General features: G+C 44.5%; 1 protein-coding gene across 14 annotated transcripts; it reads left to right on the forward strand.

Moving 5' to 3' along the window:
• The first annotated feature begins 1987 nt into the window (after positions 1–1987).
• On the forward strand, positions 1988–19838 carry si:ch73-204p21.2 (uncharacterized). Of its 14 annotated transcripts, XM_062566496.1 has the most exons (10): positions 1989–2669; positions 10974–11140; positions 13576–13664; positions 15580–15632; positions 16094–16208; positions 16530–16656; positions 17792–17852; positions 17947–18013; positions 18131–18202; positions 18848–19838. In XM_062566496.1, the coding sequence occupies exons 6-10, from the start codon at positions 16535–16537 to the stop codon at positions 19066–19068; spliced, it is 543 nt and encodes a 180-aa protein (XP_062422480.1). In that variant the 5' UTR covers positions 1989–2669; positions 10974–11140; positions 13576–13664; positions 15580–15632; positions 16094–16208; positions 16530–16534; the 3' UTR covers positions 19069–19838. The 14 variants fall into 14 exon arrangements, with proteins under 14 accessions (XP_062422488.1, XP_062422480.1, XP_062422481.1 ...); XM_062566497.1 differs by lacking the exon at positions 15580–15632 and having other exon boundaries at positions 10974–11122; XM_062566501.1 differs by lacking the exon at positions 15580–15632 and having other exon boundaries at positions 10974–11122; positions 16111–16208.
• The last annotated feature ends 499 nt before the right edge of the window (positions 19839–20337 follow it).

The raw sequence follows: 20337 nt of genomic DNA on the forward strand, positions 1-20337 counted from the left end.
AGGTGTACAGTAGGAGTTGGTGGAGGGGGGGTGGGGGTCTGTCTCTGTATCTGTGCAGACCGTGGGAGGGCAAGCGGACCTATAAGCGCCCGCTGTAATAACTTTCAGATGTGCCTTGGGTTCGAGCTGCATGCGATGAAGGGTAGAGTGTGTGTGTGTGTGTGCGTGCGTGCGTGTGTGCGTGTGTGTGTCTGTGTGTGTGCGTGTGTGTGTGTGTGCGTGTGTCAGGGAGGGGTATGTGTAAAAGGAGAAGAAGGAGGAGGAAGAAAAAGAGGAGGAGGGGGGAGAGATTGTAAATACTCTAGTAATAAAGGGGATTTGGTAATATTAGATGCGGGGCTTTAAGCGGCAAAAGACGCAGCGCAGTCCTGAAGCGGAGCCCGCTTTCTGGAACACACACATGTGAAGTGAGGACAATCGGCGCAGATTGGGAAGAATAGAGCCACTGGTGGTGTGTGTGTGTGTGTGTGTGTGTGTGTGTGTGTGTGTGTGTGTGTGTGTGTGTGTGGACGAGGCGCACAGGAGGGAAAGGGACCCTAAGAAGACAGCGATTCGCCACAGAGGAAAGCCCTGACGGAGGGAGCTGCAGCTCCGAAGTAGAAGCCCGGAACAGGAGCTGCTGCAGCGGACGCGACTCTGGTGGTGCCTCGAAGACCCGGAGCTTTGCTCACTGACCGAAGAGGACGCGCGCTTAATACCTGGAGGCGGAGGGGGGTAGGAGGGGGTCGGTGGTGGTGAAGAGAGCCACGACGGAAAGAGGGGGAGGAGGAGTGAGGTGATGGGAGAGTGACAGAGAGGAATAAGAGGAGAGAGAGAGAAGCCGGAGGAGTTGAGGAGGAGGAGGAGGAGGAGGAGGAGGAGAAGGAGGAGGCTCAATGGGGGAAAATGCATGATCAGTGAGTGAAATATTTAGCAGGTTGCAACTCGCTGCGTGCTTTATTAGACCGGTTGTGTGTGTGTGTGTGTGTGTGTGTGTGTGTGTGTGTGTGTGTGTGTGTGTGTGTGTGTGTGTGTGTGTGTGTGTGTGTGTGTGTGTGCGAGTGCGTATTATCCCGCACAGGGTGATTTTGAAGTTTCAAATAATCTTTTAATTATTATCTACTCATTTTTAAATGTAGGCAGACTAAGCACATCATCTGAATAAGACGGTTTCTAAATGCACAGATATTCGCCATAAATTGGTACATTTTTTGTCTTCCGTTTAAATTCAAAATCAATGCGCAAATATATTTGTGCATTATTTTTCCTTCATCTGCAGATTTCAACGCTAAGAGTTTTTTTACCCATTTTTGAAACCATTTGTTTGCATATTTTCGCAATTAAAGATTTCCTTTTGAAAGACAATCAAAAAGGCAGACAAGAAAAAAATCTCATCTCGTTTCCATTATTGCCTCATTTGGGGAGTTTTTAAATCGAGGAAGAAGTTGGGCGGATTTCTAGAGTTAACATATTTTTTAATTTAGTAGATGTTAACGCGTTTTATATTTAAAAACAAGGCTAGAAAAATATCACTGTTGCGACAGTCCGACGCTAAAGGATTCTCATCCGTGGGTCCACATACGGATTGTGTACGCGTAAAAGATGCCTAACAGCAACATCACAAGGAGCCAGCGTGTGTGCGCACAGAAGCGTGTTTGTTTGTTGTTTTAATAGACAAAGTGTCGCGCGTGTTTGGGGATGAACGAGTGGATCCCTTCCTGCTTTCCCCGGGAGTCGGGTGTCCTCCGTGGACGGTTGCCGTGTCTGGATGGCGACACGCGGCCATCGCACTTGAACATGATCCGGTAACAGCAGCCTTTTGCAGGCTGAGTGACACGCGCAGTGTCCGGAGACGCGCGCGGACTTACGGAGACGTCCGTAAGCAGTAAGAACAGTGGTGATAATCACGCGCAGCTCATCCGTCAGTTAAAAACTTGTTCCCCTAGTTTTAATAAGAGCCCCCCCCCCCCCCCCCCCCCCGACACCACGCGCACACACAAGCAGATCTGAGAGCACTTACTTTGACTCCTATATGACGCCCCATCTGTTTACAAACAAATGGTGTTGTTTTCCATCTCTCCCTCCCGTCTCTTCCTCCCTCCCCTGGCACGCGCACCGCACAAACACGCCCGTACGCGAGCATGCACACAGACCCACACATAAACACACACAGTGAACGTCGAGGCTGGACGTCAAAGTCCGGGAGCGCGCAAAGTGGACTCTGCATGCATGCATGGAAGAAGAAGCAGCAGCAGCAGGGCCTGGATGGATGTGTGTCCGTATGTGTGCATTGACATTTCTTCGTCTTTATTCATTAAAAGGAATAACTGAGGCGGTTCGAGTACCACGTGGAATTCACCTGGAATCCAAATGCCGTATTGTGTGTTTAGATCAAACAAACGTGTTGTAGCGGTATACTTCCGGTAGGCCATGATCTGCACGTGCACTTTCATTCGCATGATAAGGCAAGTGCAACTTCTACACTCTATATGTGCAGGACTGAGGCTCAGGGTGCGATGAGGACCACGGAGCGGAGAGAACCGGCGGTAGTCACACGTGCCTTTCGCGCCTTTCCTCCACGCGCACGACGGCTACGGGGGCAATTGAATGACTCGCATTCCAACATATGGACCAGTGTTAAGACCGAATGGAAAGGAAACATCAAATAACATACACGCAAACACAAAGAAGTAAGGATTTACTTTTCATCAGGAACCTTCTTGGACCGACTTAAGATTCCACTATTTAGACCATCAATTAGCTCCACTTGTTTTACTGACTTTGTCCTCCTCTGGTGTGTGCCCATTTATTCTCTTATTTGACTGGAGTTATAACAAGGCCTTCAGTGGATGTGTTGCTTTCTCTCCCTCTCTACAATGAGATCTCACATCGCGCACGCTGCATCAGGTCGGTGTTCTATTGCGGCTTTATGTGGCGGCCTTGAGTTCATTTGACACTAAATGGGTTGTTAGAAGATGTCTGAGGGGCGGTAATGGTCCACTGGAGACCGCGCAGAGACGGACCTATAGATCTATGAAGGCGGGCCTGGTGAGGACGCAGCTCCTGTGTGATGTTCTCGGAAACGTTAGGGTTGTGAGTTAGTGGAGTTCAAGGTCCGACTGTCGCCGAAAGCTGCTCATTAGATTTGAAAATTAATTTAAAATAATTGCAATATGGGCTTTTGTTTGTTCTTTTTAGGGTTATGGGAGACGGTTCGCAGGACGAAAGTGCGATCACTCCAATAAACATGTATGTGGTCATTTAAAAACTAAACAATCCACTTGGGTTTAGTTCTGTTCTGTGTGTATTTGGACCGATTGTCTTTAGAATAAACGAGTCCGCTGTCTCCTGTTGAAGGAACTTTCACGTCTTGCAACAACTGACAAAACGCGGACTCTAGCTCCCCCTATGCTCCAAAAGCTGCCAGTGGAAAAGCGCAGGGAACTGTTGGGGGGGGAGGAGGAGGGGGGGGGGGGGTCACAGGCTCTTATCGCCGCACAGGGCCCGGAGCGATCAGTCCGAGCCTCAAATGTACAGCGCATTTGTTTTAGAAATTAATTTAAATATTAAATATATTAAATGTTAGTTTTTGATATTTTCATATATTTAACGTTGACTTTATAAGAGTTATTTTTCATTCAATTCAGAGAGACTGGCACAAAGCTACTACGTTAATAAAACAGAACAAAATAAAACAGAACATTGTATAAATAATGATGGGATCAATTTCATTTTGTAAGGATGCTTCGGAACAAACTCCCAAATTGAAACCTATTGGTTGAGTCTTTGCTGTTTATGGTTTAAAATATAACCGTGTGTAATCCTGATATAATGTATGTAATTTACTTAAACGTATCATAGACCACACTAATACGTTTTGAGATTCTCAAAAGGTAAAAATATATTTATTTGCAAATCTGCCAAAAATATGTTTCTAATTTAAATCATTCCAATATTTTACGTCTAATTGTTGTAATATTGTAAAAGTGTTTTTTTTAAATATTAATGACTAATAATGCCAATACGGGAACGACATTTTTTTCAATATCCCTTACAGCCCATCATTTGTGCAATAATAAAGGGCTGATTGAGGATGTGATTATTAATCCAAGCCAATAATCATCCGCGGCGCAAAATCACCTCGGATCCGGTAAATCTCTGCGCGGCGCTTTTTCTTTAGCGGGCCGCAGCTCAAACTGCTTATGTGATAAACCATGTATTTCTAATGAATATCTATGGAAGAAGCCCCCCCCCCCCCCCCAAAAGAAAAAAGCAGGAGCCCGACTATCTAATTAGATTAAGCGGCGGCGAGGGGGGAATAATGATGGCTATCACGGCAGTGACTTTCTGATGGTTCCTTCCACACAGACGAACTACCGTGTGTGTGCGTGTGAGCGTGCACGTCTGGTTTGAGGCGGCAGCACCGGCGACGTTCTCCTGGAGACCCGAAGTGGAGCGTTGTGTGGTATCATAAGGGATCGATAACATGAAAATACATATATACTTATATACTACATATATAAAATACTTATAAAAGACGCCGTTTGTCCTCCTAAAAAATGATAGCAGGGTATGCGAGTAAAGAGCTTTACACTCTTACTCTTTAAAAAAATAATTTTACAAAGTGCCTAACAGGAGAATTAAAAAGATAAGAGAGACAGGGCACAGAATAGATATCCATGTCTAAATAGTGATACACAAGCCGCTCCTTATTGAAACATTACAGGGACGAACACAATAATGCATCAATAATTATAATCCAGCACCTGAATATGGGACTGTGTCAAATATCGAAAATAAAGGTTTCTTTAAAAAAACACTGTGACAGGTAGGACACATGAGGTGACATGCTGAGGACACATGAGGTGACATGCTAAGGACACATGAGGTGGCATGCTAAGGACACATGAGGTGACATGCTAAGGACACATGAGGTGGCATGCTAAGGACACTTGAGGTGGCATGCTAAGGACACATGAGGTGACATGCTAAGGATACGTGATGTTGAAGACACATCACTATATTAAGGGAAATGTTTATTGAACAACAAGTAGGTGTCAGTTGAAATCAACAGAATGTCATTTTAACATTTCTAGAGGCAATACCTCTCGTTTTAAGGTTGTTAGCCAAACAACATTTGAACCCTCCCACACAGAATCTGATTTGAGATGGTGTTTGATGGCATCACAACATTGTCTCTGCTAGAGTGGTCACCCGGGTACAAGTGCCCTTTGGCTTTTTGCATGATGAAGAGAAACACATGCATAAGTCACTGCAGTAAGCCACCTGCTTGTTGTCAACATCATGCTGTGAATGCAAACGACGCACAGAGTTCTATATTGTCCCTCAGGAGTATCTCTCTGCTCATCCCTGCGCAGTTGTGAAGTTTGTTGTAACGGCCGTGTGTTCAGTACGGACGACATATCTGTCCGAGTCTGGCTTCAACTTGACTTCCAAAAAGGTGGCTGTCTCCTCTTCATTTGCCCACCGCTGAGGCACTTCTTCAGGAGACTGCTGCATCATCACAGCAGAGGCGGAGCTGAAAGGAAGGGTTACGTTGGCGGATCATCCTGCATTGGCTGATGAGATTCTTCAGCTGAAGCATCTATAGGAATCAGGAATCAGAAATTGTTTATTGCCATCATATGTCAGACATATGGAATTTGACTTGGCGGTTGGTGCATGACGGCAGACAGTACAATAAAGACAACGTAGTGCACCAATAAGATAAAAATAAAATATAATTTAATGCTATGGGTTAGTAAAAACTAAAGCTATGGGTTAGTAAGTTAAGACGTAAAGATAAAATAAAAAAATCCTGGAGAGACGGCAGATTGCAGCCAATCACCCTCTCTGCAGAGCGGATGACACACTGCAGCCTGCCCTTGTCCTTGGCTGTGGCTGCAGCGTACCACACGGTGATGGAGGAGCAGAGGATGCACTCCATGATGCCCGTGTAGAAGTGCACCATCACAGTGTTTGGCAGGTTGAATTTCTTCGGCTGCCTCAGGAAGAACATCCTCTGCTGAGCCTTTTTGGTGATGGAGCTGATGTTCAGCTCCCACTTGAGGTACTGGGTGATGATGGAGCTCAGGAAACGGAAGGAATCCACAGTGGTGACGGGGGAGTCACACAAGGTGAGGGGGGAAGGTGGGGCTGCGTTCTTCCTGAAGTCCACGACCATCTCCACTGTCTTCAGGGCGTTAAGCTCCAGGTTGTTCTGGCTGCACCACGTCACCAGATGGTCAGACCCCCACCTGTAGGCGGACTCGTCCCCACCAGAGATCAGTCCAATGAGGGTGGTGTCATCAGCAAACTTCAGCAGCTTGACGGACTGGTGACTGGAGGTGCAGTTGTTGGTGTACAGGGAGAAGAGCAGAGGGGAAAGAACGCAGCCTTGGGGGGAACCGGTGCTGATGGACCGAGAGGCAGAGACGTGTTTCCCCAGCTTCACGTGCTGCTTCCTGTCGGACAGGAAGTCAGTGATCCACTTGCAGGTGGAATTGGGCACCTGCAGCTGAGAGAGTTTGTCCTGCAGCAGAGACGGGGTGATGGTGTTGAAGGCAGAGCTGAAGTCCACAGGATCCTAGTGTAGGTTCCTGGGGAGTCCAGATGCTGGAGGACGAAGTGGAGGGCCATGTTGACAGCATCGTCTACAGACCTGTTGGCTCTGTAGGCCAACTGCAGGGGGTCCAGGAGGGGGTCAGTGAGGGTCTTCAGGTGGGACAGAAACTTTAGCAATTGACTCCATCATACAAAGCTTTTATGTGATTATGGTCCTGCGATTTGAGACTGTCAGCCAGCCATGGCAGTGCGAGTAAATCATTGAAGCCAACAGCGGTGGACGACAGGCGGTGGACAGCTGCTCAGTCTGCCTGCAGCTCTTTTCGTGTCAATAAATGAATGTTTTAACTTGTGATAGACGGTGAAAATGCCAGAATCGTACAAAATAGAGCGACATGAATTTTTGGCCATACCCCAGAGTCCTACCATAAGCGGTATAGAATCATGGCGTGACAAATAACTACTCATTGTGACATCTTCCAGGAAACGCCCTCCAGCCACAGCTCAGCAGTCACAGGATGTGAGGAACACGTCCCATACCAGTTAAGCCCCGGAAACACTGGCCCTTTCTCAATATGCGTTTTTGTGTGGACTTTTGTTCTCGCGGATTCGTGAAACGTCATCAGTCGCAGCCCGAGTACTGTTCCAATTCTAAAGTCCGCATCTGGCCGAGAACGGTCATAATACCCGGATGTGACTCGCCCCGCCCATTTTACCGGGCATGCATCGGAGCAGGCTCGTCTGTTCTTGTGAGAGCCAAAAATCCCAGAATGCATTTCACCTCAACAACATGCAAAAACGACAGAGGAAAATAAACACAACTGTATGTCGAAGTTGATAAATACTACTATATTTAAGTAACGGAATAAAAAATTTAGTACTTTTTCAGACGAGGTAGTTGTTAAAGCAACTTTTCTGAGCGTTCATAACAGTCTGCTCCGTGGGTGGAGATGTGAGGTGTAGTTAACGGACCGTCAGACCCTCCAGCACCGGGCGGTAAGCTCATCTCAGCCCACAGAAAGCAGCCTGTTTTCGGCGAGTCTTCTGTGAAATGCTCCGCTGGTTTTCACGTCTCAGTAGCGGTTATACATGAGATTTAACTGTACTATAACGAGTTTTCATAACTTTTATTGTGGTGACTGATGTTGTTCACCGGTAACGTTACGTCTGTTGGAGTGCAGAGTTTAAATTCATAACTTCATATTTAAATATAACTTTAACGTATTTTCTGTATCCACAGAGTGCAGCTTGTTATTTTCTATCATTGTGCATTAAAACTAACGATGTTTTAATTAAAGGACATGAGGAGATCGTCGTTGAGACTCTAAACGGGCAGCAGGACTTCATCTTCAAAGAAACACTGAAGCTCTGAATTCTAATAATAAATGTAATGTAATAATTAAATAAATGAATTATTGTATATTTTTCTGTGATATTTAATGTCTGGTCAGCTGCTTGCATGTGCGTGTATATGCTTGTAGGTATGTATATGCTATGCTTGCATATGCAGCTGCTCCTCTTCATCTGCTTTAAAAAGATATTCGACTGTTTAACAATTCTGATCCCATCCATTGAGATATTTTGCCTAATTATTTTATTAATACCATTATATATAGCATTTCTAATATCAAATAAAAATGAAACAAAAGCTTGATAATAGTAAAATACTCAACAGTCAGAACTATATTAAAACGTATTAGCAAGACCAGCTGACGTGGTGACGTCATCAAGTCAGCTGTTGTTCCACTTGCGGAAACGACCGATCTCCGTTCTACCGAACACGTGAGTCAGGACTCCCGAGTCTCCCGAGTCTATTCTCGCGGGAGCGCAAGTCCATTCTCGCCGTCTTGGATATTGAGAAAGGGCCACAATGTCACTTTTTTAGGGGCCCCCACTTTCAGTGTCCCTTGAGCCAGTCTGCTTATGGTCCCATGAGCCCACATGCCGGTTCTTCTTCTCACACGCTGTCACAGTGCAGGGCACCAACACAACAGTTCTTTACATTCAATCCTTTTTTAAATATGCATTACTAACCATGAATAGTTATCAACCCCCTCCCACATATTGGGGTGAGTTAGTGGTTGTGCACCATGGCCAGAATGTGGAGGTGTCTTCAATCTAAAACTACTCAATACTACTGCCAATAAGCAGGGGCGACTTCAAATACATTTACATTCATCATTTAGCTGACGCTTTCATCCAAAGGTGCATTTAATCAGGAGCCTACAGAACCAGAACAACAAAGAAGTACATATTCTTCAAGAAACTCCAACTACAAAGTGCTATAAGTCAGGTCCATCATAGGCTGATAGAGTGCTAACATGTCCAGTTGGTACAAGTGTGTTTTCACTTTGCATCAGAAGACGTTTTCCATTGTCCTGATGTCATTGAGAAGCTCACTCCACCTTTTAGGAGCCAGGACAGCAAGTTGTTGGGATTTTACTCTCTGTGAGGGAGCAACAAGCATATTGTATAGACGTCTATGTAAAAATTATTATTCCTTCACTAAATTGAGTTTATGGTCTCAAGTCTCATTCATCACGGCAGGATGTTTGTTTAGTGAATGTAGGTCCCATTAGAGTGACATCATCCTGCGGGCCTCCAGCACTGTATCCTCATGCATGGCCCCCTCAGAGAATGAGAGGAGCACCCTGGACTCCTCTCAGCTCTTTCATCTATGCCTTTTCCTTTCTGCTCTTTAATGTTATTTACGTATTGTGACCTCAGGTTGTGAGCAGAACTACGGTCACACGTCATTTACACGTCCAAAGCGTAGACGTACAGTATAGTGACAATGCAAATGTTTAGCGGTCAATGGGGAACCATGCAGGATCTGGAGTACTTAACATACTGGGGTGCTGCTTTGTAGGAAATAATCATCCTGAACCTTTCAAACTCTGAATAGTTTATCAACATTCGTTCTACCTAAATTTACTCAGTTCACACAAGTAGCCACACGGTGGCAGTAGGGCGCTTCACACGTCTCTGATGAGAAATGAAGCTTCTCTTTGCTGGTGTCACTAATCTATATCAGATCTCTTCTAAACGTTTGTGGTGGGTTTCATCACAGGGTTTTTAGATTGATGTTGTAATTGTATTGTTGCGTTTCATGTGTCTGATAGATTTTTACCATAGTTTGATCCTATTATGATGATTTGGTCAGAATTGAAACCTGACTTTTGATGCAGATGAGGCAAACTTCTCAGCATGATGCCAGAAATGGTTATTTGGGGCATGATGGTAACTATAGCAGCTAAGGGCTGGTCCAGGCTAACCTGAGCAGGTGTTATCACAGAGGAAAGTCTTTAGCTTTATCTTAGTAGAAGTGACTGTGTCGCCCCCCCGCCCCACCGACAGCTGGTTCCACAGGAGAGGAGCTTGATAACTGAAGGCTCTGGTTTCCGTTCTGAAAACTACAAAACAATACAACGACAATTTGTAATGCTGTGAAAGGTATTTTCCATCATTAACCGATCAAAACTATGTTTTTAAGTTGAGGCCACAAGTGGGGAAGAATCCCACAGTGAGGAGAGCCCACAGGAGCTAACTGCACCAAGTGCAACACAGCAATCCTCTCAACGACACTTGTGTGAGGACCCAGCCGTGTGGCCGTGTGCATTAACCTCCGTTTCCCCTGAACTCCTCTCCTCTTGTTGTTGGATGCCATCTGCTGCGTTGTCCTCCGCCTGCCTCCAGACGCCTGGCCACGCCTCCAATGGGGCCCAGCTGCATGTGATCCAGTGGATTATCCTGCAGGCTGACACACCAGATCCACATCCACTCATCACCTCCTGGTGGTGTTTAAACCCTGGTCCTGCAGTAGATGCCTGGTTTTCACTCTGTACAGTCAGGTTCAGACAATAATAATAATAAAAATGATGATGATGATGAGGCGGCGCCGCCATTAGTCTGGCCCTAGTTAGGGAAATTGTTACAGAAGGCGCTATCCTGAGGCCTGTGCATTCACTACTGGGGGAGCCTCCCCCCCCCTGCGGGTAGAGGAGTGCTTCACCTTGGTTTCACAAACAGGCTTTATGTTTAATGAGCCGATTGAGATGCTGCGACTTTAAACATGATAACGTAGCCCAAATACTTAAATACACATAGTTAATCATACGTGGAACACAACGGTGTCCCGTCTCTAAGCAGAACCACTAGTGGAGACTCTGTTGAGTCAGGAAGCATATTGACCACAAACCTCCAATATTCTGACAGGTTCCTTTTAGAACCTGAATGTTGTCCCACTAACTGTATTGTGACACTTTGCATCAGGTTGACTGTCTAACATGCTGATTAGCACGGTCCAATGTGAGTGATTTCTGTCTTTTGTTAGCTCTGTTGAAAAAGGTCCTATAACCTGTGAGTACCATATTGTGGACAAATACGCATAAAGCCGGTTTCAGTAGGTTATCTTTTTGCACCCCATGCAGCGTCAAGTATCAGCTGACGCCCGGCCAATCAGAGACAGAGACCAATAACTGCGCATGCAGTGTTGCCTCCTCATGTTCCACAGTAAGCTGCCTTTAGAACCCTGGATTCTACTCATTTGGACTGAGAGCTCCTGTGCGTCCATGAGACCGTGAGTGTTAACAATTAAGTCAGTTAAGTTTTTTTATCTTTTTAACTTCTGTCTTACATGTAACTGTTTAAATTATGTGGATAAAGCCAGCAACACTTTTCAAGTCAGATTCACTCAGCAAAGTTTTAATATGTTGAAAGGGAAAGAATTCCACTTACTCGACTAGTACTTAAATATAGATGGAACTGGAGTTTTACAGACTCCTCAAAAAAAGGAAATGTCTCAAAGTAAAAAGAGAAAGTATCCAAATTTGGGAGTTAAGTCTAACTGATAATATTTCAATCATAAAACATGTTTAAAACTGATCATGATTCACAGCTGCAATTTAAAGACCCAAATGCCTAATTTCTCTGTCACACATGACGTGGTCCTCTATTACATTTGGGTTTTACTGCACAGCGGATGCTCTTATCGCTCCACCAGCCGAGCAGTGAGTGACGGTTTGGGTGGAGCTGCATTTCAGTTGGGTTGGGGCTTTAAAGAGATGATCTGTGTCAGCAGTGAATGCTCAGAGGAACTGCCATAAGACATGTGGACATTGCCTCTGCAAGTTGAACATTTCCATAAAACTTTCATGCACTTGCAAAGTGTTGTTTAGTTTGACACCTTTTTCACACAACTTATATTTAACTAACATTTCATCAAAGTTGGTGCAGTTCAATGTCCTTTAACTGACAAGCTAATACAAGCATTTAAACAATGATATTAATATGACTGAGGTACAGGACTGAATGTGATTTAAAGAGCATGACATTGGAGTTGAACTAAAATCGGATTCAATGGATAAAAGAAAAACCGGGGTAAGGGGTTCATTGACCGTCGTTATAATGTTCTGTCAAATTTAGAAACGGACTATTTGAACAGTGACTACTAACCCGGCTAGCTGGTAATCCCTGCTGCAGAATGCACCGTATGCCTGGAACGAATGGGAAACTCATTCTATACGTAAATCAGCTGTGTTTGGTTTACAACTCAAAAACAAAGAGTTCACCCAAAACACAAAAGCAATTCAATAGACACGTATTCTAATAAGTAAATCCAAAGTCCATTGGGTCCTGGTGATCAGGTCATTTGTTTGTGTAAAAGAAGGCGTGCGTTGCTGGTTGGGTCTGCACAGTGGTTCCAGCAAGGATTGAAGCCCGTAGCGCCCCATGTCGGTCAAACCAGGAGAAGCCTCCTCCAGGGATCCGATGCCACGTTGTTCACCAGAAGCATTGCTTCTCCTCTCCTTGGACCGTTCAGTTTTAAACATGGCTGCAGTCTTTTGGCAGCAAACTGGATAATCTCCTTTATTCTACTCTCGCTCCTGCCGTGCAGCCGGTCAGTTGAGTGGGTTTTTCCCCTCTCCTCCCAGCACACAGGTGTGTTTAATACACTTAATCTGTATTACGCACACGTGCCCTCCTATTCCCCCCCCCCCCCCACCTCCACCTGTTCCTGAGAAGTGTGCATTATGCTACACTGCAGAGCACTGAAGCCACAGCCAGCAGACCCATGAGCAGCTGGTGTCCCTGGTCCAGTCCTCAGTTGCACTTCACATGAACTTCCAGATCTGTTGCACACTCATACATGTATACATGCTTTTTGTAAAATACTTGGTTTTATTCCTTATTCTGAATGTATTTAACAGGTAGGCTTCCTCCTTTTGCCTACCTGCCCAGTGAAATGATTCCAAAGGATGAACAGACGTCTCTTCAGCCATCACACACACACACACACACACACAAAGCACGCTTTGATAAAGTCATCAGTCACAGTGTGACCCAAAAGACAAAGTGACCCAATGCCATGTGAGGCGCAAAGACGCCTCCTCCTGAATAAATCGAGCTACATGCCTCCATACACCCTCAACACTCCCACTTATGAATGGGATGTTTACTGTACAACTTAACAGAGCCATATACAACAGAAACATGACTCCTACACATGGGAATCCATCCCTCCCAATGTATCATTAGAGCCATGGAGGTGGCCTCGCATGTGCATAGTGTTACTGTGGGTCGCTTCTTGACTCAGGAACTGTCTCTATCCACTCACACAACACCTAGTGCTATTGCGTCTGTCACTAGCTGTGTGCTCATATGTCTAGACCAGGGGGCTCCAACTAAAACGTCAAGTCAACCAGTTAGAGAACATTTCTAGAAGCAAAGGTCTATAGGATCATGTGATTAAATAGAGGAAAAGAGTTGTATCAACATCTGCATGTAGTCTATACAGGACTAACAAATCAAATGAATTCAGGACCATTCTAAAACTCCTTTGACAATTTTTATTGTCACGCGACAAAGAACTGAACATATGTCTGACTGCAAATATAAATAATGTTCTCTTAATTATCTAAATAAAAGTAGGGCTGCATTAAAAAAGTGGAAGTTTCTGGATGAATATTCACATTTTCAGGGGAGTGCACCGGAGCAGGTTCAAGTTTGTTGTGTGTTGCTATGGTGATTTAGAAAAACCAGCTTCGGGGAACCGAAAAGCCCGATCTACGTCCTGTTATCCGGCTAACTCCGTTATCCACGTAGGAGGAACGGGGACACAGGTAGGATTTGGACACTTTGGATGTATTTTATAATTTCTGTGTGTCCTCAATAGTTATAGGTTGATTATCGTTCTTATAATTGTTACCATTTTAAGGCCAGATACTACAGCTGCTAAAAAGTCTTGTCTTGTAGTCCAACCTGTTGCCTAATTACATAGAATAATGACAGATGCATTGTATGATCTCCCTTCATTCTTTATGTAGCATCTTCAATTATATTTTATAACACAATGCAGTAAAAGCATCAAAGACAGCTGTATAGTCAGCAATAATTAAAAAGGTCAAAGATATTTGTTCCAATGTTTCCACAGACGAAGAATATCTTCTGGTTGTGATTACGTTCAGATTCATTTAATCAATATTTCAATTTGTAGATTAAAATCCTCCGGACAGAAAGAAATGTGGGAATGTCACGAGTCACAAAGATGTGGCTTCAAAAAGCAACATTTAATGCAACCTGAAGCTTTTTCACATGTATGCATTATACAAATCATTGGTGCACAGCTAAATTCAGTCGTAGCCCATTTGTAACAAACCAAGTCCACAAACTGTGAACCAAGAGTCCACCATCATGAGCAGCTTGGTCTGGACCATGGATCCAGGCTCTGTCTCTCACACCTCCTGCTGCTGCTTTTCTACCTCGGGGCATCAGACAGACTGCATGCTGGGTAGTGCAGTGGCCTGTGCTCCTAGCTGGGTCACCTTAGTTTCTTGGCTCTAGGTAACGAGCCCGTCACTCTTTGTCACAGCTACCAGCCACAGAAGAATGTGAGGAGCCACCCCTGATGTCCACTTTATCCGTTTTAGTGTTTTTATGGCTTACTTAGTACAGTTCAGGTTTGGATTCTGCATATGTTCAGTAGTTGTGTAGAGATTATGTTCTGCTGGTTTTGTAAGTCTAAGAAATGCTACTCGACATCTGAAAGGTGAGCAATCTGCTGAGGCTCTGGACGGAGTCGGCTTTATTGCGTTCATGAGGGGCTTAGTGGCCTGGTGTGACAAGAGGAGCATTGAGACTGTGCTCCCCCCACCTGACGCTACTCCGGGTTGCTATGGGTCAGGGTTATACAGCCCAGACCGTATCCCTGAAGGTTCCTGCACACAGGAGAACCACAGGGTTTAGTCCCAGACGCAGCCACACACCAGCAGGAACAGGACCTCCAGAACACGCACCAGCAGGAATAGGACTTCCAGAACACACACAGCAGCAGGAATAGGACCTCCAGAACACGCACCAGCAGGAATAGGACCTCCAGAACACACACACCAGCAGGAATAGGACCTCCAGAACACACACAGCAGCAGGAATAGGACCTCCAGAACACGCACCAGCAGGAATAGGACCTCCAGAACACGCACCAGCAGGAATAGGACCTCCAGAACACGCAGCAGCAGGAACCGGACCTCCAGAACACACAGCAGGACATAAATGACATACTCCCATTCTCACAACATCTTCTGTGTTTGGTATTTACTGGCATGTTTCTATTGCTTCTGCTTATTATTTTACATATTTATTCTTTTGACGCCTCCCAGCTGAAGCATTTCACCCAACTGTATATCTGGAGTTACCTTTACGGTATTTAGTCTGCACATGAATCACAAATCTGCATTTATCAAAATGATGAATCAATTGACTTTATTTATGACCAGATCTATTTCTGTATGGGTTTAAACCTTTCCAAGAAATTTAGTCATGGTAGGAGTCAGGCCTTTTTGACACTATGCTAAGCTAACTAGCTGCTGTCTGAAGCCATATATTTAATATACATGCTCAACACAACCTACCCCAGAAAAGGGACTGCCTGTACTGTCCATATCTTGGGCCCTGAGACACGGCGGGACGAGCTTCAGGGGGTTGGTTGTCCTCATGATCTCTTGCTTGTTTGACAAGAGCCAATTGGAATCATTACAGTTGCTTGAATTCTTGCTGAGCTGGAAGTGGAAGAACAAGGAGAACATCTAACAGTACGTGGAGCTGACGGCACACAAAGCCAGTTCCTGCATGTTCCTTGTGCCTTTGTGTACATTGACGTTCAAATGTAAACGTGACCCTTATTCACCAGTTAACATTCTGTTACACATGTTCTTTTTAATGTTTGAGGCTTAGCTGTAAGACACGGAGCATGTTTTTTTAAGATAATTTTTTGTTTGAGCAGCATGCAATGTAGCCATTTGTGTGAGTGAAGACGTTGACATCAAATACAACATCATTTTGACCCCCCCCCCCCCCCTCCCCCCCGGCCTTGATCGCATGGATGTCATAGACTCTAACTGATTTACATGCAGTGCTCAATAGGTTTCTGTATAAAACACTAAAATGCAAATGTAGTTTTTTCTGTAACTAAGACTTGAGAAATCCAGGCGGTTTGCTGGTTAAATACCTCACAGGTCTCTCTTCTCCTTCTCCTCCCCCTCGCTGCCTGAAGGTTTCTTCTGCTTCCAGTTGGCACGTTGAGAGGACGTGAAACCAAACCGCCTGCAGTCTGATGACTCTGTGAAGCTGAAGCTGTTGACATCTGTCCAAGGTGAACGTTGGAACAGGTACCTTATACTCCTTAAGTAAGATGTTGGTTTTTGGGCTGCCACCAATAGCTGAATAATTTCTCTCATATGCATTGAACGTATTGTAAATCTGTACACATGACCTCTGGCTCTCCTTCATCCATCTCCTGCTCTTCCGTACGTTTCTTCCTTATTTCTTTCCTATATATTTTTTTCCTGTGCCAACAGAGGATGTTGTGCAGATTGTAAAGCTCTAATTCAACGTAGACTAACTGCATTTTGGTGTCCTTAAACATCCAATTGTGACCCTTTTAGTTGACCTCTCTCAGCATCTTCTTCTTTCCCTTCCCTTTCCCTCAGTGATCATGGCGGCATTCGGCCCCGACATCAGTGGCTCGTGGTTGTCAACATCAGGAGTTGTCGGTTTCTTCATCCTTCTCCTCCTCCTCTCCATTTTCCTCTCCGCTCTGTGCAGCGAGTGCAGCAGGTCAGCTGGGTCTGTGTACTACATTTCTGTCAACAAGTGCACGTTCAAACTAGGATCCCAATTTAGATTAAGAGGTAAAAGCTACAACACATTTGGAAAGGGAGGGTGATCTCAGGGTCATGTGGTTACTTGTGCAACGTGTCACTAAATCGTACACACTGGAGACTTTGATCTCTTCATCAAACCTTCTGGAGGTATTTTTGACTATTTTTACCCAGGAGCACACTATTTCAAGTAATTAAACCTCTGTTGTCATCGATCCAAATTTCCCAAATCAGAGAAAGCTGTGGCCCCAACGTCGCCTCTGTTGAATAGTGAGACAAGCCTTGAAGCGCCAGCACCATGTGTCACATCGCTTGGGCTATGTCTATGTGCTGGAAATATGTGTGTATGTGCTACTTCAAAGCTAGTAAACACAGAACAGATGTGTTGGTTTACTTTGCAGCACTAGTTTCTAATATTGTATACCTGCTGCCATGTGCGACTACATGATATCCCCTTCATTTGCATGTAAAATATTCATCTGCACCAGTTTGAACCAACAAGAAGCGTTTGTTTGGATGCAGGAGGTTCATCAGATATCCAGACGTTCATTTGACTGGACATATTTACACACTGTGCATTAGATTCAACTTTATTACATTGAATAGAGCACAAGAAGGAATGTAGTTCAGCATCCAAAGAGCAGGTGGCTCCTTCCACACAACGCAGGAAGCGCTTTCACTTCCTTTTCAATACACCAAAATCCTCTTAATTATCGTAATAATCACATAAGTAATACATGCTCATTAATGAAAGACTGACCTTGCAAACATAACTGAGTTCAATGTGTTCAAAAGTCCTACATTTATAAATAAAAATATGTGTTGATTAACAAGTAAAGTACAGGCTAGACATTCTTATCCATCCAGTGCAAAGTATAGCTTTGCATAAAGTCCTGTATATGCAATATACAAAACTAGGTCTCACCATGTTGGGTTGCTGCAGTCATAAAAGGATTTCCAAAGCTCTGAGGAAATTAGAGAATGTTGGGGTCCCAAAATCACATGACAGCCCCAGAAGTCTGTGGCTAGGGTCTGTGTTTGCCTTCATGTTTACGGTATCATTAATAATGACGTTTTTGTCTGTTTCCTAGACGTTCATTTGAGCTCAAAGACTCTGAGGTCGACAAAGATCCTTCAACTCTCATTAAAGTGGTATGAACTCGCTCCCAATCTCTGTTTATTTCAAACGATGACGCGTCAAAAGGGAGCAGAGCCACAAACCTTTTAGTATAATGTTGATTGACAGGTGAAGCTGGAAGAAGGCTTGGTGGGGACCGAGAATCCCAGAATCAACGACCTGACAGACGACACAGGTGAGTCCAGAGACCACTAGCTGGGTGTAGATGCCTTCAACGGTATGGTTTCTCATCCGTCTCTCTCTTGTGTGTGTGTGTGTGTGTGTGTGTGTGTGTGTGTGTGTGTGTATGCAGACTTAAATCCTTGTGATGGAAATACTTACACTCCCTGGAGGAGCCACTTGGTGGCGCCAGAGAACCAACACGGTCAGTCTGCCCTGTAAATGTTCAACATGCATGTCAGACATGAGCTTCACCAAACATCCGGGCGATGATATGACCCCCCAGAGAGGATCTGCCCTCGTATCTGAATCCAATACTCTAAACCCAGGGTTCAGGGTTTAAGGCCTTTAGGGGGGACAGTGGGACTAGACTGTCTTCTTTAGGCTTTGTTTTTACTCACAAGGCACCGCAAGTGACATTAAGCGCTCACCCAATGGATGTCAGAACACGTTTTTTTACAAACAAAAGGTACCTTTGTGATATTCTTTCAGCTTTCAAAAGCAGTGGAAGTTCTTGTTTTTTATGTTGATCTCGTCATGGTAACAAGCCCATCAAGAGACACTGTGCACGTCTCTGGTAGTCAGTGTCACTCTAAATGCACTTAATTTTACTAAATGAGCATAAACTCTTGTTTACAATGTTTACTGGGGAAATAAATCAAGAGACAAGTAGAATTTTTGTCTCCTAGATTTCATACAACCAGAGGAGTCGCCCCCTGCTGGTCAATAGAGAACGTACGTTTAAGCAGTTGCCGCCCTATCTGTGCTTAAATAGAAGAAAGGGAACTGGAGCAAAGTCATTGCAAAATAAGACCAATTGAAGAATAAAACCATTATTTCCTTGTCGCAGATCCAAACGGCTCCACCGCTCCACACAGCGTCTACCAAACCATGGGGGGAGAAGGACGCGACTTGACCAATCACCAGCCGGGGGCGGAGTCCAGCCTTCCTGCTGACGGGAGTTCGGTGTACGCACAGGTGAGCAAGAAGGAGAGAGTGACCCCTGAGGAGGTGTTACAGAAGGTGTCTTCTCCTCCACTGCCCGACCGGAAGGCACAGCTGGAGGGATGATGATGATGATGATGATGAAGGACGTGGGACAATGGATGAAGAATGAAAGCCTTAAGAGAGACTGTGATGACTGATGAGATCTGAAGAAGCAACAACGAATACAAAAGATAATCCACAGAAGCAACATTCATTTTGACCTGACTGCATTTTCCCATTTGGTAAAAAGTTGTTCAGGGAACAGTAAAGCACGATTGTATGATTTCAGAAGCAAAAATAATTGAATTCGTTGTAGCTCTGGATAAAAGCTAGTTTTCTTTCAGGTGCAGAGTCAATGACACCAGGACGGCTAATCGAGTCCTTCCTGATTTCATGCTGCTAGATGCAGGAAGGCTACATAGCTAACTAACTGGTGGAGAATGCAAGGGTCACTTATTTCTTCATTATGCTCAGGGATGCACAAGCAGATTCAATTTGTAAAAGAAAACCGTAGTTCCTTTTGGGGTGATTATGAAGCATCTGGTGTGGGCTGAACAGTCTCACGTACAATATGCCAAGTGATGTATTTAGATTCAACATGTTGGATTAACGTCATTTTATATTCTCTCAGTAAATGTAAAGTAAAAACAATTATTGTTATGAGTCAATTCTCTAATGCTGTTATGTGGAATGCTTGTTTCAAAACATGCTATTCAGCTTCATTTGTAAATCTTTACATAAATAAATGTCACTCCAGAACTTATAGCTGGTTTTGAATGCCTGTTTAAAATATAACCCATATATTCCTTTATTTTATGAGGGGATTTACTCGTAGTAATAAAAGATAAAACCGACTTTTTGTTGCCTTTTACCTCTTCACTTTGTCTATAACAGTGGTCCCAAACTGAGGGTACCACACAACAAAAGTGAAACTGCCATGAGGACTTAATTGAAAACAAAGAAGGAACAGCAAACAGCACAATTTGTTGTTCGGTGGCTGGGGGTCTTTCAATATCCTTAAATCCTCAAAGGGTCCCTGACACAAAACGGTTTGGGACTTCCCGGGGAGGTAGTGATGCCTCGCAGCAGACCAACATGGATCATGTATTAGACAGTAGCCTCAAAGGCTGCATCCTCTGTAGACCTGGGCTGCATCCTCCAAAAGGTCTCTGATATGGGACGGTCTGACCTACGGGGGACTTCCTGCTTGTGTCATCATCTTTAAAAGTTAAAGAATATAAACTTATTTCATTTAGGAAGATACGCTTCTCCTCCAGAGCATGATCTATTTCAGGCTGAGAGAAGAAGGGGGGGGGATACAGCAAGTCACTGTAATGAACTCAATGACATGAG

The sequence above is a fragment of the Pungitius pungitius genome, chromosome 13 (genome assembly GCF_949316345.1).
Source record: "Pungitius pungitius chromosome 13, fPunPun2.1, whole genome shotgun sequence".
NCBI classification, from domain to species: Eukaryota; Metazoa; Chordata; class Actinopteri; order Perciformes; family Gasterosteidae; genus Pungitius; species Pungitius pungitius.